The 15,000-nt window shown below is 37.6% G+C and overlaps 2 protein-coding genes across 6 annotated transcripts in view; one reads left to right on the forward strand and one right to left on the reverse strand.

Annotated features, from left to right (window-relative positions):
• Positions 1-6,979, reverse strand: part of CNIH4 (cornichon family AMPA receptor auxiliary protein 4) — an 18,057-nt gene extending 11,078 nt beyond the window's left edge. Inside the window, exon 1 of one of the 4 annotated variants that reach the window (XM_025049847.1) lies at positions 6,701-6,979. In XM_025049847.1, coding sequence (XP_024905615.1) covers positions 6,701-6,964 — 264 coding nt within the window. In that variant the 5' untranslated portion in view covers positions 6,965-6,979. Of the gene's footprint in view, positions 1-96; positions 386-6,700 lie in introns of those variants that run through there. The other 3 variants (XM_025049848.1, XM_006916203.1, XM_015592755.2) reach the window with 3 other exon arrangements.
• Positions 6,980-6,991: 12 nt separating this feature from the next.
• Positions 6,992-15,000, forward strand: part of NVL (nuclear VCP-like) — a 65,855-nt gene continuing 57,846 nt past the window's right edge. For both annotated transcript variants that reach the window (XM_006916204.3, XM_006916205.3), the window contains exons 1-4: positions 6,992-7,122; positions 9,596-9,669; positions 11,342-11,394; positions 11,481-11,580. In XM_006916204.3, the coding sequence (XP_006916266.1) occupies positions 7,066-7,122; positions 9,596-9,669; positions 11,342-11,394; positions 11,481-11,580 (284 nt within the window). In that variant the 5' untranslated portion in view covers positions 6,992-7,065. The remainder of the gene's footprint in view (positions 7,123-9,595; positions 9,670-11,341; positions 11,395-11,480; positions 11,581-15,000) is intronic.

Raw genomic sequence — 15,000 nt, forward strand, 5'->3', positions numbered from 1 at the left:
ACACACCTGCCCTGGTTCCCACCCGGGCCCAGCCTGAGCCCTATCTCTCCCGCGGAGCGCCCCAGGGAGGCCTCCACCCGCCTCAGGCAAGGATACGAAGTACACTGAGAGGAAGATGAGCGCGCAACAGTCCAGGAGAGAGAAGACGAACACCACCGCCTCCATCCTCCTCCAGCGTCGCCGCTCCTTCCGTCAAACCCGCTCTGGTGCCCCGACCCGCCCCGACCCGCCCCGACCCTGATAGGCCCCTGTCCCCGCTTACTGGCGTGTGTAGTCCGCTCCGCTGGGGCACGGCATGCCGGGAATTGTAGTCCACATTAAAAAAAAAAAAAACCCGCCACAATTCTGATGTATGCTGGGAAATGCAGTCCATTAGTTCGAATACCTGTCAAAGAAGTTGGGTAAGGCCTCTACTCTAAATACGATTATTTCCAGAAATGGTGACAAGAAATTAGTCAAGGTGTATTTACGGAACACTTGTAATCTGCTAGATACTCAGTAGAATTTCTTTGCCATGTGCGAAACTTTCTTTTGATTCCGTGCTGGACCCACCGGATCTTGGGATTTGGGGTTGGTAAAAGGTTTTCATCCCAAAGCACAAATCTAACCTCAACACCCCTGGCTTGACAGTTGAGACTGCCATTGCTGATCTCAGTTTCTCCAGAAATTTCACAATCCCTTTGATATTCTGTAACAGCAATGTTTCTCTCCACTCTAGATTTTAAGATCTTTGAAAATTGAATAGGTTGTCTTATCCATTCATTAACAAATATTTACTGACTCCACCACTACCATATGTCAAGAACTGCTCTAGACTCCAGAGATACAGAAATGAACAAGGCAAACAAGATGCTACTTTCACTGGGTAGGTGGGAAGAACAGGCAATAAAGTAGCAACTAAACACAGAAAAAAAAAATTTAAGGTTATAAACTCAATGAGTAAAATATATCAAAGTCATACATTTATTTGACCAATATTTTCTGAGCAGCTAGTATATGCCAGGTACTGGGCCTTAGGGATGCATGATGAATGAGAAAAACGTCCCTACAGTCTTGTAATTTTCATTGTAGTGAGAGAGAGAGAGACAGACAGACAGACACACACACACACACACACACACATCTATCAATAACAGACAGTTATAATGACTTTACAGAGAATGGGGTAAGGGTGGGGAAACACTTGGAGACTGAGTGGTCAGAGAAAGCCAGGCTGGAACTGACATTTAAATTGAAATCTAAATAGCTACATGAAGATTTGCAGGCAGAGTGTTTCAGATGGTGGGAATAGTGATTACAGAGGTCCAAATGCTCATAGAAACTTGGTGTGTTCAAGGAATAGAGAGAAAGGTCAATACGACTGAAGAACAACGGAAAAGAATGAGAGAGTTTTAGGAAGAGGTCAGAGTGGGCAGGGCAAGGTCACAAGAGCCTTGTGGACCCCTGGCAAAGAGTCTGACATTTGCTGTAATATGATGATAAACCACTAAAGAGTTTCAAGTATAAATGTACCTTCATCTGATACACATTTTTAAAATATCCTTCTGTTTGGTGTACTGAATATGTGAAAGGAAGACAAGTTTGGCTGCAAGGAGACCACTAGGAGGGAAGAGAATGAAGAGGGGAATTGGTAAGAAAGCAAAACCAACTAGATTTGCCTGACACAGCAGAGGTTCATAGGATCATAATGAGTTCATAGGTTAAAACGAGATAGACTGTGAACAGATTATTTATAAACCAGCTCTCACTACACTCCTACTGCACCTTGTACATAACCCTAGCAGAACATTCATCATATTATCTTCATTACATGCCTAGCCAGCCACACCTTAGCCTATGATAGAAGTAACACATTTTATGTTTTTCTACCCCCAGCATCATCTACCCTGTAAATAATAGCTAGTGCTTAAAAAATGTTTGCCAAATGAATGACCCATATTCACTATTAGCAAAGATTTTACTAAAATTAGTTCAGATTTTATTAAAGACAAAACACTATAAAACTCCTAAAGAAAACATATAGGAAAGTTTCATAATATTGGATTTTGGCAGTGATTTCTTGTATATAAAACAAAAAAGCACTGGCAACGAAAGCAAAAATAGACCAATGGAACTAGATCAAACTTAAAAATGTCTGTGCATCAAGGGAAGCAATCAACAGAATAAAAAGGCAACCTATGGAATAGGAGAAAATATTTAAAATCATATATCTGATAAGAGATTAACATCCAGAATATATAAAGAACTCTTACAATACGACACCAAAAAAAACCCCCAAATAACCTAATTACAAAATGGGCAAGGACTGGAACAGACATTTCTCCAAGAAGATATTCAAATAGCCAATAAGCATATGAAAAGATGCTCAACATCATTAATCATTAGAGAAAAGTGAATCATAACCATAATTATGATAGATCTTAACTAGACTTATCGTGGTGATCATTTCACAATATATACAAATATCAAATCTTATGTTGTATATCTGAAACTAATACAATGTTATATGTCAATTATATCTCAACAAATTAAAATACAACTACATAAAACTATAATTATAAATCTGTTGTCAGACACGATTTATAAAGATGTACTATGTGACAATAACAATGTAATGAGAGAGACAAACCTATATATATAATAGCAAGGTTTCTATATGCTGTTGAAACTAAAACCAGTCTACAGCCATGCCACCCTGAACATGCCCTATACCTGATCTCGGAATCTAAGCAGGATTGGGCCTGGTTAGTAATTGGATAAATAATATGTGATATATTCATACAATGGAATATTATCCAACCATAAAAAGGAATAAAATACCAATATATGCTACAACCTGGATATAACCTTGAAAACAAACTATGCTAAATGAAAGAAGCCAGACACAAAATGTCATATATTATATGATTCCATGTATATACAATGTCCATAAGAAGCAAATCCATAGAGAGAAAATGTAGCTTAGTGTTTTCTAGGGCCTGGGGAAGGGGAGGAATGTTGAGTGACAGCTTAATTGAATACGTTTTCGAACTATACAGTGGTGATATTTGTACAACACTGTAAATGTACTGTAAAAAATTGACTTATATACCAAAAATGGATATATAGATAGATGATACCTTAATAGACTTTTTTTAAAAAAAAGAATAGCAATACTGAGTTCTTATTCAAGAATCTTTGTCTCTTCTTGGCCATTTGTTTTTCACATTACTCTTAGACTCAACTTTTGAAATTCTTTCAAATAACCTACATTCATTCGAACTAACGTTGGTTATAAATGACAGAAACCCAAATAATGGTGATTTAAACAAGAACGAAACTTATTTTTCTCTTCCTGTTCCGTGAATAGGTCAACTTCTTTTCTGCTTTAGGGCCTTTGCACACACTCTCTGCCTGAAACTCTCTTCCAACACAACCAGTTCCTGCCATCCCTAAGGTCCTTATGTCACATTCTCAGCAAGTCTTTCTCTGATCACTGAGACTGAGGTAGGCTCCCTTTGTTATTCTCTATCACAGTACCCTGATCATTTACTTCACTATTTTCATTCATTTACTTAGCAATTATTCAATGAAAACATTCTATATGAAAGGTGCTCTTCCAAGGGCTATAAAATCCCCATTCTTTCTCATTATTGTAATTATGTTTATTGTTTTGTCAGTCCATTGCCTGTTCCTCTCACTAGAACATAAGTTCCAAGACCCCATCTGCTTGATCACCACTGTACCCTCTGACTTTAGCATAGTAATTGGCATATAGTATACAAAACATTGGTAGACTGAATGCATAAAATGTCAGATTGATATATTATTTTCATTCTATTAGGGATATGAATGAGGCAATCACCTCAAAGGAAGACAAACTTGATTAGAAATCTGAATTATTAGCTTTTACCAAATAAAAAAAAATCAAAGACTTTTTTCCTTAACTTCAGAAAACATGGATACAGACTCAGTCTCCAGCTTCCAGCTAGCAGGCAACCTCCCCTCTGAACCTCAGCAAGGGACCTCTACCGTGCACACTCTGCCCTTTTAATCCATGTTCCTATTACATATACAATGACCTTATAATTTATTGTCCAAACTGGAACCCTTTCAAAAGATAAAGGTGAGAAACTGCATATACAAATGAACAATGACCAGACCATATATAAAAACAGAACTCTGACTTACGATCAGGAAGCCAGTCTGCTATCTACCAGTCAGACCTACAGGAAGTCAGACCATTATCTCTAGCAAACAATCCAGGAAGCCAAACAATAAACCCTGTAACAATTGGCTCCAAATGGCTAGGACTCCGTTAATAACTGACAGCTTTCCTAATTTTTCTCCCTGTTCTTTCAACTTACAACCATCCAGAGAAAGCCAATATGCTTCCCTAATTAGTCACGCAGGATATCCTGTTTCTAGTCAGCGTATCTACAACTCCCCCATGCCATCAGTCTTCAATTCAGGTCAGATCTGAAGTCTTCCCTTTTTCGGTTATTAAGCTTCCACAGTTCTCTGCCTGCCTTTGAGTCTGTGCTAAAATGCAAGTGACGGTGGCTGACTCCCTTGCTATTGCAAGCCCTGAACAGTCTTTATCTATTCTTATTTAGGTGATTTTATTTCCATAAAGACAAGAGGCTGTTTGCTAGTGGGATACAAAGTTTAGGATACACAGGTGCCAAGAACAGAAGGTGAAATGTGCCACTACCACCAGGTGGGGTTGCACCATTAAAGAATGGAGGACATTTTTTATTACTGCTGGAAGTTCTTGAGATGTACATGCGCTCAGGTTACTATTCAGTAACCTTTTTGGTTTAGATGTATGGTACTGTAAAACCTGAACACTGGACTTAATGTAAAATTGTCTTCAGGGCAATAATTACTGGAAATAACCAATGGAAAAATGGTCAAGCATACTGTTATTGGCATTCAGTATTAACTTTCAATTATTGCCTACTGCGCTTGATACGGTCATCTTGCATAAAATGTCAGATTGATATATTATTTTCATTCTATTAGGGATCTGAATGAGGCAATCACCTCAAAAGAAGACGAACTTGATTAGAAATCTGAGTTATTAGCACCTTAAGGTGCCATTCTAGAGTATTTCAGGTCTCTACAGGTTTTTTGCAAGGCCCAGTGTGAAATTAAAGGGTGACTTGTTCAAAAAGTAATATTTAGAATGTCAAGATGGCAACGGCAGAGCATTAAAACCAAATGTGAGGCCCTTCTGAGCACAAAGCCCTTTGTGACTGCACAGACTGCACACCCATGAAATCAACCTTAAATATAGAATAGTATTCTATGACAAATTATAGACTAATAACTATGCTGCTTCGTGTACATTGTGATGCTGCTGGGCCTTCAGCCTATTTTCATTCTTTGTGGTATGTCTGGCACGCATGGAATTAAATTTCATTAAAAAAGTTACTGGACATCGACTATAATTGTACTATTTGCTGTAGGGAATCTTTGCTAAAGTTTAATATAATCAAGCGCATAAATACTTTAATAAAAAATGTTATAAAAAATTGATTATAATTCTTTTGCTTTTCCCCACAAGACCCAAGGGCAGGGCAGGGACTGAAACTGGTAGGCGCTCAATAAATACTTGTTAAATGAATGGGTAGAGATTTTAACAATGGGAAATACCAGAAAAGACTGAAAGGGAGACAGTTAGCGAGGATTCTAAAAGTCATAGGCTGGCAGGAAGGGCATTGTAAACAAGAGGAAATGTCAGTGGAAGCAAAGTGCTGTGTATAATTTATTATGATTACCTTTTAATAGAACTGTAAGCCCCACAGAAGCAGAAATCTTTCCTGTTTCTTCATAGCTGGACCCAGTGTCTGTGAAATAGTCAGCCTTCAATAAATATTCGTTGACTGAGTAAATGCAGACAATGCTACTTAGCCAAAAAAAGAGTACATATATAATGAAGTAGGAGATGAAGTTGGAGCCCAAGGTGACCATTGTATTGAATATCAGAGTGACAATCTATACTTTACTCAGTGTTCAGGTAAGAACCATTGAAAAGAACAGTGATACAATCTGAATTTTAAACTGAAAATTAGTCAGTAGCACCCTGAGTAAGAAGAGTTGTCTGTTAACATATCACTACCTTCTCTTAATTCCATCTCCTCTCCACCTTCTCCAACACCTCAACACTCTACTTAGGCTGCACCTGATATTTTTAAAAGCCATATAGTACCTCAAATAAGAATATCGCAAATACAATTGAAACAAGCAAGAAAACAGAAACTAAAGTCGGTAATTTTTTCTATTTCCTTTTTTGGATTAATGATAATTGTCCCTTTATTCGTGTCTCCTTAACAGCACAATAAACTTTTGAGGGCAAATACATATATTTAACAAAATTCTGGGCAGTTTCCAAGCCAAGACGGAGTCTTGCACTGAATGTGTTGAACAAATTATGTTGAAAATGGCATAAGATTAAATGATTTCCGAATGTAACAGATGGTTTAGTCATCTGGGTAAACCAGTCTTTTCTTGTTTTTTGACACCCAGCCCCTGTGCTGGCCTCCAGAAGTGGGTAATTGGGTGGAAAAGCAAGTAGCGGGCGGCAGTGTTTAAACCCTGGTCCAAATTCTATCTACCTACAGCTTTGGGTTTTGTTAAACTTCTAAGCCAAGAATAACTCTGCATCCGAACAGGGTGTGGCTGGAACAGCTGGAATAAGAAACAAAAGCAAGATTACCAACAAACACCGGTGACAGCCCCAGCGGGAAACTCCCCGCAGCCTCGCGTGCACGTGTTCGCACAGTTGGAAACAATAAAGTTGAGCTTGTTCAAAAGGGTCCTTGTCATCCAGGGCCCGTTGGACGAGCCTGCAAAATAAGACTCCTAGACACTTTCTGATGTTTTCAGATCTGCCCTTTGTTCTTGGTGTTTTTATTTTTTCATTGACTCGCGGTACAAAAGTGCTGCAGAGAACGGCGTGGAGCAGGCTCGTGAGGCGCATTTCGGGTGCAGCTGACCCGGCGATCGCCGCGGGCAGCCCCTGGGAAGCCCCCGGTTCACGTGAGGCGAGCTGGCCCCGCTGAGGTAGCGGAGACGAACGAGATGAAGCCTAGACCCGCAAGTTTCGTGGATAATAAGCTGAAGCAGCGAGTCATCCAGGTTTGTATCCTGCACGGCCGGGCCTCACAGTGATCTGCGTTCGCTGCCCAAGGGCCCCTTCTTAGGGAGGCTCCCTGGTCGAACTTGACCGGCCGCCCCAGGCTGGGTTCGGCGTGGGACTGTTGACAGTTCTCCTGTGCGGGTGGTCCAGGGCCTGGCCTCCCCTCTATGGGGCGGAGTTTCAAGAAGGAGCCCAAGAAAGTGGGAGGGTGCAGCCTGGTGGGCCTCCCGGGTCGGCTTTTGAGTTAAAATCTTCCTTTCTTGTGAAATTAGGACAGAACAGTTCTTCAGACGCCCGCGTTGTACGGAGCTCATTGGTGGTCATAAAGGATACGTTAATTTTCATTCTCAAGAAACTTGGGGTCGGGTTGGGACACAGTAAATATAGATAATGTGGATCAGACTTTATAATAGACACAGGTAGTCTCATCCAATATAATGCCTTTAAATACTATCTATATATTCACGACTGCTATATATTCACGACTCCTAGATTTCCTAGATTTGTATCTCCACTGCAGACTGTCTTGAATTCCCGATTGACCATCTAACTGCCTACTCAAATCTCTTGAGTGTCTCTTAGGCATCTGCAATTTCACGAGTCGAAACTGAACTTAAGATATTCTCCCCTAAGGCTGTCCTTTCTTAATGTCCTCTGTTTCAGTAAATCTCATCACCATCCATCCATTCGTTAAGGCCAAAAACCTTAAGAATCATTCTGACTGCTTCCTTTTGCTTCCTGCAACCAATGAATAGCAATCTATTTGACTTTGCTCTCAAAATGTACTCCATACTCAACCACTTTCTACCATCTCCTCCTCCAACTATCCTAGTCCCAACCACCATCCCTTTATTAGACTATTGCAATATCTTCCTACCTGATCCTCTCAGATTCTAGTTTTACCTAGTCCGTTACCCAGAGAACAACTGGGGAGATCCTTTTAAAGGGAAAACTGGAGTTTGCCAGTGGCCTGTGGAGTCAAACCTACCCAAAAAAGCCCTGCATATTTTGTTCCCTGCCTACTTTTTTGTCTTTTTTGCCTTTTTTTTTTTTTTTCCTTTTTCTCCTGGATAACTAGCAAGTACAAAAACATGGAAGTTTATGGCTAGATATTTGAAACTTGGCCCTGTAACTTATGTGCTTCTGAGCAAGTAATCTTTTAAAGTCTCATTTAAACTTCCTCATTTATAAAATGGGGGAGACTAACATCTGCCTCTTGGGATTGTGCGTATTAAAAGAGTAATGTGTAAAATGTCCCTAGAATAGGTTCACAGGGCCCTTAGTTTCTCAGTAATTTTTTCATGGTGTGCCCAGGCCAAAAATAATACCTAAGAGGTCTGTTTATTAAGTAGTTAGGTTCAAGCAGCTCAATAACTACTTAGTTTAAATAACTTAGTAGGTTTTTGAAAAGTAACATGTAAAAGAGGAAAATGAATATGTTGTATTTCATTCTTACATAACAACAATTACTAGTAGGATTTGTGTGCCTGTTGAACGCTATACAGCTTTTCAGACTTTGCAAGCATATTGACACTGCCACTCTTATATCCTTTTCCACTTCGATTTTTGCATGGGATTTGCTTTTTATGACAGCAATTGCTGAAAACCCAGTTTTGCAAAAAATATGACATCATCAAAAGGTGATTTAATATTGAAACCATGAATTGTGTCAGACTGTAGTTCCTGCAGTGTTGAACAGATGTCAAATATTACTGTGTTCCCTCAAATTTAAAATATCCCTTGGTGCTCTTGGGAGTTTATGCATTGTTCTGGGGTGTTTGGGAACCTAGGATATATGTAAGCCCTCACTAATAGCTATTCTAGTTATCGTTTTTGTGTTGTCATCGTGATTAATAATGTTTATTAAACTCTCTGATTTCAGACTTGACAACGATATGGTGATTTTTATTTATGTTTCTGATGTGCTCTGTTAGCAAGTTTACATTAAAGTGCAGACCGTCCCTGAATTACGATTTTTCCACTTTATGGTGGAGTGAAAGAAAGTGGTACACATTCAGTAGAAACTGTACTTTGAATTTTGAATTTTAACCTTTTCCTATGCTAGGGATATGTGGTAAGATACTCTCTGATGATACTGGCAGTGGTCGTGAGCCATAGCTCCATCAGCCACATGATCACGAGGGTCAGTCACCAATACTCCATGGTGTATTCGTTGTGTCAGATAATTTTGCCCAGCTGGAGTCTAATGCAAGTGTACTGAGCATGTTTAAGGTAGGCTAGGCTAGGCTATGATGTTCAGTAGCTTCAATGTATTAAATGCACTTTCGACTGATATTTTCAACTTAAACAGTGGGTTGATCAAGGTGTAACCCCATCGTAAATGATGTAACACCATTGTAAATCAAGGAGCATCTGTATAAATGTTTGAATAGCTCAGTCTCTTATTTGTTGATTAAAAGCGTGAAGTCTGAAATATTGTGTGTTTTATATTTATCATATTTTCTGTTTTAGTACCTCACCAGTAACAGGTGTGGCAAATATGTGGACACTGGAGTCTTAGCATCTGATTTACAAAGAATGTACAGGTAAAGAAATGTAATCTCCAGATTCTTGGTTTTCTTTCTTTTCCTACCATTTAAAAAGTTTCTATCCTGCCTAAATTTCCAATTGAATAAATAGCTGCTGGCATTAGTTCACCAGTCCCTGAGTTTGGAATTCAATTCTATTACACAAAATATTTCTCAAGTACCTGTTACACGCGAGGAGCCGTCCTTATTACTAGAGGGGATCTTATCTTCACTGCCTTCCAGTCTGGTCAGGAGCATTCTTTTCCTGCTTCACTAAGCAAAACCATCAGGCACGATCTCCCACAGCTTCCTGACTCTCTTCCTAGAAATGTGTCACTTGTTTAGTCTTCCCGCTGGAGATTAAATCCTTGTCTTGTGCTTCTAACCCCACCTCTTCTGATACCTTGCTTCATTAATTACTCCTGCATTGTCTCTTTTGGTGTCTCTGTTTTCTTCTCCTTAGTCCACGTATTAATTTGTTAGGGCTCTCATTAAAAAGTGTCATAGACTGGGTGCCTGAAACAACTGAAATTTAGTTTTTCACAGTTTTGGAGGCTAGACGTCCAAGATCAAGGCATTGACAGGATTGATTTCTTTTGATGTGTCTCCTTGGCTTGTAGATGGCTGACTTCTCCCTATGTGTTCTTCACATGGTCTTTCCTCTGTGGGTGTCTGCATCCTAATTTCTCGTTCTTATAAAGGTACCAGTCATATTGGATTAGGGCCCACCAATATGACCTCATTTTACCTCAGTTACATCTTTAAAGGTCCTGTCTCCAAATACAGTAACATTCTGAGGTAGTCAGGGGTAGGACATCAGCATATGGCTTTTGGAGGGACACAGTCCAGGTCATAACACTCTGCCTTCTTGCCACGCAAAATTCGTGTTCTCCTCACTTAGAAATGCACTCATTCTATCCCAGGAGCTCCAGACGTCTTAACCCATTTCAACTCTAAATCCAAAATCTCGTCTAAATTGCATCTAACTCAGGTCTGGGTGTAACTGCAGCTATGATTCATCCTGAGGCAAAATTCCTCTCCAGCTGTGAACGTGTGAAACCAGACAAGTTCTCTGCTTCCCAAATATAATGGTGAGACAGGCATAGGGTAAACATTCTTATTCCAAAAGGAAAAATGGGAAAGAAGAAAGGGATCATGGTCTCAAGTCTGAAACCTAGCAGGGCAGACTCCACTGGACTTTAAGAATAATTCCTCTCAGCTCAGTGCCCTGTCAGTGGGCTCACTGGAATGGCTGCCCTGCCCTTTAGAACTGAGGAGGAGATGGTGCCACTTGCCAGGCCTGTGCCCCTGGGACCCATGATGGCAGTGGCAGCCCTGCCAACCTCTGGGCTTCCTTTGTAGTCGTCCTTCCCTTTTCTTTAAGGATAATGCACGTCCACAGCTCCCTTGGCCCCTCCTGTAGAATCCCAGAAGTCCAGCAGCCTTCCTTCATTTCATCCCGTCTCTATCCCCTTCAGTACAAGCTGACAGTGTTTCTGATCAACCCCATTTCTAATCAAGAAAAATTGCACTAGTAAAAATATAAACTCCACAGTTGTTTGAAAATAGGTTTATGATCAGTGTGAATACAGTGACAAATATATATTAATGCAAGTTTATGTGATTAAATCGTGCTTCATGGAAAAATGTTGGGAAGACCACTGTACTAAACTTCTCTTATGTTTTTCAGTATAGACTATGGTCGAAGAAAAAGAAATGCTTTTAGGATTCAGGTAGAAAAAGGTGAGTCTTTTAGTGTTAGAGCTGAATTACTAATAGAGTTATAGAAAGAATTGTTTTAGCTTATGACATTTTTCTTTTTGTTTCAGTATTTAGCGTAATTACTAGTGAGAAAGAACTTAAGAATCTAACGGAATTAGAAGATGAGCATCTGGCAAAAAGAGCAAGACCAGGTGAAGAGGATAATGAGTAAGGATTACAAATTAGAGGGATTTTCTACATGAACCTATCACCTACTTGTAAAACTTCCCATGGTTCTCGTGGCCAGTGAGGCCTTGCATTGTGCTCACCTAACCTCTCCAGTCTTTAACTTCAGACATACTGAATGCTCACTGTTCCCCAAAGAGGCCAGATTCTTTGTACCTTTGTATGGGTAGTTTCCTGCAACTGGAGTGTTCATTTCTTTCACGATCTCCCACTCAGCCTTCAAGAGTCAGCCTTCAAAAGCCTGTGTTACTGCCTTTGTCAGGCTTTTTTAGACTCTTAGTGTTTCCTTAACTCCTACTTACAGATATTTATGCTAATACTCATCATGTTATATGGCATTGAGATTATTTGTTGACCTGTTTGCATTACCAAAACTGTCTCATTATCTTTGTTTTTCTCTGCCCTCATACAATGCCGGATACATAAAAAGGTGCCACCTAATTTTGTTGTTAAAAAATAATATTCTTGAGTTTTTATAACTTTATTGCAATATAATTGACATACAATAAGCTGTACATTTTTTAAATACACAATTTGTTGAGTTTTGCCATATGTATAGGCGCATTAAACCACCATAAGCGAGATACCAAACATTTCCATCAACCCCAGAAGTTTTCTGTTGGCAGTTTATTTCTCCCTCCACCCCCATTCCCAGACAGCCATTGATTTGCTTTCGGTCACCATACGTTAGTTTGCATTTTCTATAATTTTATATAAATAGAATCACACAGTATATACTTGTAAAATCTGGACTCTTTCATTTAGCATAATGCTTTTGAGATTTATCAGTGTTGTATATGTCAATAGTTCATTGCTTTTTGCTGAGTATGTGTTGATATGCCATGTATCATTTATCTGTTGATGGATAGTTGGATTGTTTCCACACTTTGGCTATTACAGAGAAAGCACCTATGAACACTTATTTCCAAGACTTTTAAGTGGAGAGTGTTTTCAGTTCCTTTGGTAAATGTCTAGAAGTGGAACAGCTGAGTCATATGGTAACTGCAAAGTTATCTGTATAAGAAACTGGTGAACTGTGTTTGTACCATTTTACCTTTACATTAGCAATATGTGAGATTTCCACTCATTCCACATATTAGCAACACTTTGTATGGTCAGTCTAGATTTTCACCATAAGTGTGATGTCAACTACAGTTTTGGTTTTTGTTTTTTTTTTATGGTTGCCCTTTATCAGAATAAGGAAGTTTCCTAATATTCATAGTTTGCTGAGAGTTTATCATGAACAGGTATTACATTTATCAAATGCTTTTTATGTACTTATTGAAAGATTTTATTATGGCTTTCTCCCTTTATTAATTTGATGAATTACATTGATTTTTTGAGTGTTAAGACATTCTTGCTTTCTTTGAATAAACCCTACTTGGTCCTGATATATTAACTTTTTCATGTATTGTTGAATTGTATTTGCTAATCTTTTTTTATACATGTTTCTGTCTATATTCATATCGGTCTGAGTTTTTTCCTTTTCCTCAATGTCTTTGTCAGGTTTTGTTATTAAGGTTATACTAGCCTTATATTAGTTGGAAGATTTTTTTTTGTCTGTATTTTACAAAAAAGTTTACGTAACGTTACTGGTATTTCTTTCTTGACTCTTTCTTAACATTCACCCAGAATCATCTAGGCCTGAAATGATGTTTTTGGAAAGGATTTTGGTAACATTTAATTTACCTAGATAGAAGGATCTTCCTATTTTCTTTTTCTTCTTATGTCAATGTTGGTAAATTGTACTTATAAAGAAATTTGTTTCATCTAAGATGTGAAATTTGTTGGCATAAAGCTTTGAAAATATTCTCATTTTCTTTTTAATGTCTATAGGATCTGTGGTGGTATCTCCTTTATGTTCTTTGTAGCTGCTGCTTTTTCATTTGAATTTACTATAATTTTTTTTAACTAGCTTCATATTGTTGGACATTAGTTGTCTCCAGTTTTACACTATTGTATATGTAGTAAATTCGTTATTGCAAATTCTTTGTACACATTTTTTTGTGTTTTTTTTTTAATGTTAAAATCCTGAAGTATTTCTGGGGTTAGAGAGATTTATATTTTTGAGCTTATGTTTTTGAGTACATTTGGAATTGCCCTCCAGAAAATGTTACCTCAGTTTATACTCCAACAGCTTTGTATAAAGAGTATACTTCTCTGTACCCTTGCAATCTAGTTATACTATTATTTAATTTTTGCCAGTTTTATAGGCAAAAATCAATCATATTGTTCTTACTTGAAATTTTTTAATAACTAATGAGGTTAATTTTTTGGACTGTTTCATGTTTCCTTTGTGACTTGCTTGCTAATGGGTTTTTTCTTTAATTTGAGAGGTATTTGAATTTTCCTTATTAGTTTTCAGAGTTCTTTGTATAAAATAGCACCTCTTTTTATATGTATTGAAAATGCATGTTCCATTTTGCCATTTGCCTTTTTTTTTCTATTAATAATGTCTTTTGATTAGAGAAATTCTACATCTTTACCTGGTCAGATCTATCAGTCTTTTCCTTTATGGTTTATGTGATATATTTAGACCTCTGTCATAAGAGTATATAGAGTAATTACCTATACTTTTTTATTGTTTCTTTATACTATTACATTTAATCTACTTATAATTAATTTTGTAGGACATGAATTGTAGGGCAAAACAATTTTTTTCCATATAGATGAATAATCTGTCTTATTTACATTGAAAAGAAATGCCTGAAGTTATTTTATTTGAATAACAGAAGAATAACAGAATAACAGAAGACTTCATGGCTTACTTATAAAGGCATCCATGTAAACCTTTTTACTTAGAAAAAGCTTTTTTCTTATTTAATTATTTCCTTAAAAGAACTGTATTAAATAGTACCAGAGTCCTATAATTATTTGAAGCTATTAGATATCAACTCCTGGTTATAATGAATTGAAACTTACATTCTCAGTTTGTAGTTATCAGGATTTATACTCTTTTTTTTTTTTTTTTTTTTTTTTTTTTTTTTTTTTTTTTTTTTTTTTTTTTTTTTTTTTTTTTTTTTTTTTTTTTTTTTTTTTTTTTTTTTGCCATATTGCATGAAAAACTTTGTACCTTTGTTCGTCATGAACGTACTTGGAAAAGTTACATTTTGGTCACATGGCTTGGTCATGTTGAATTTGAATTTGTTACTCAAAGTGCTTAATTATGGCTTGTTGTAATCTTTCCTTTCCCAGCATCTGATATTTCTAAATGAGACCCGAAGGTCTGATGGGAATTTGCATTTCACTTTCATTTATTGCTTGTCTAACTATAACCACAGTTTTTTAAGCATTTACAATGTACTAAGGACTATGCAAGCTTTCGTTTCATTCTCTATTAATCCAGTGAGATACACATTATTTATTATTTCGATTCTGAGGCCCAGAGAGGTTAAATGAAAT

The sequence above is a fragment of the Pteropus alecto genome, unplaced genomic scaffold, assembly GCF_000325575.1.
Source record: "Pteropus alecto unplaced genomic scaffold, ASM32557v1 scaffold65, whole genome shotgun sequence".
NCBI lineage: Eukaryota > Metazoa > Chordata > Mammalia > Chiroptera > Pteropodidae > Pteropus > Pteropus alecto.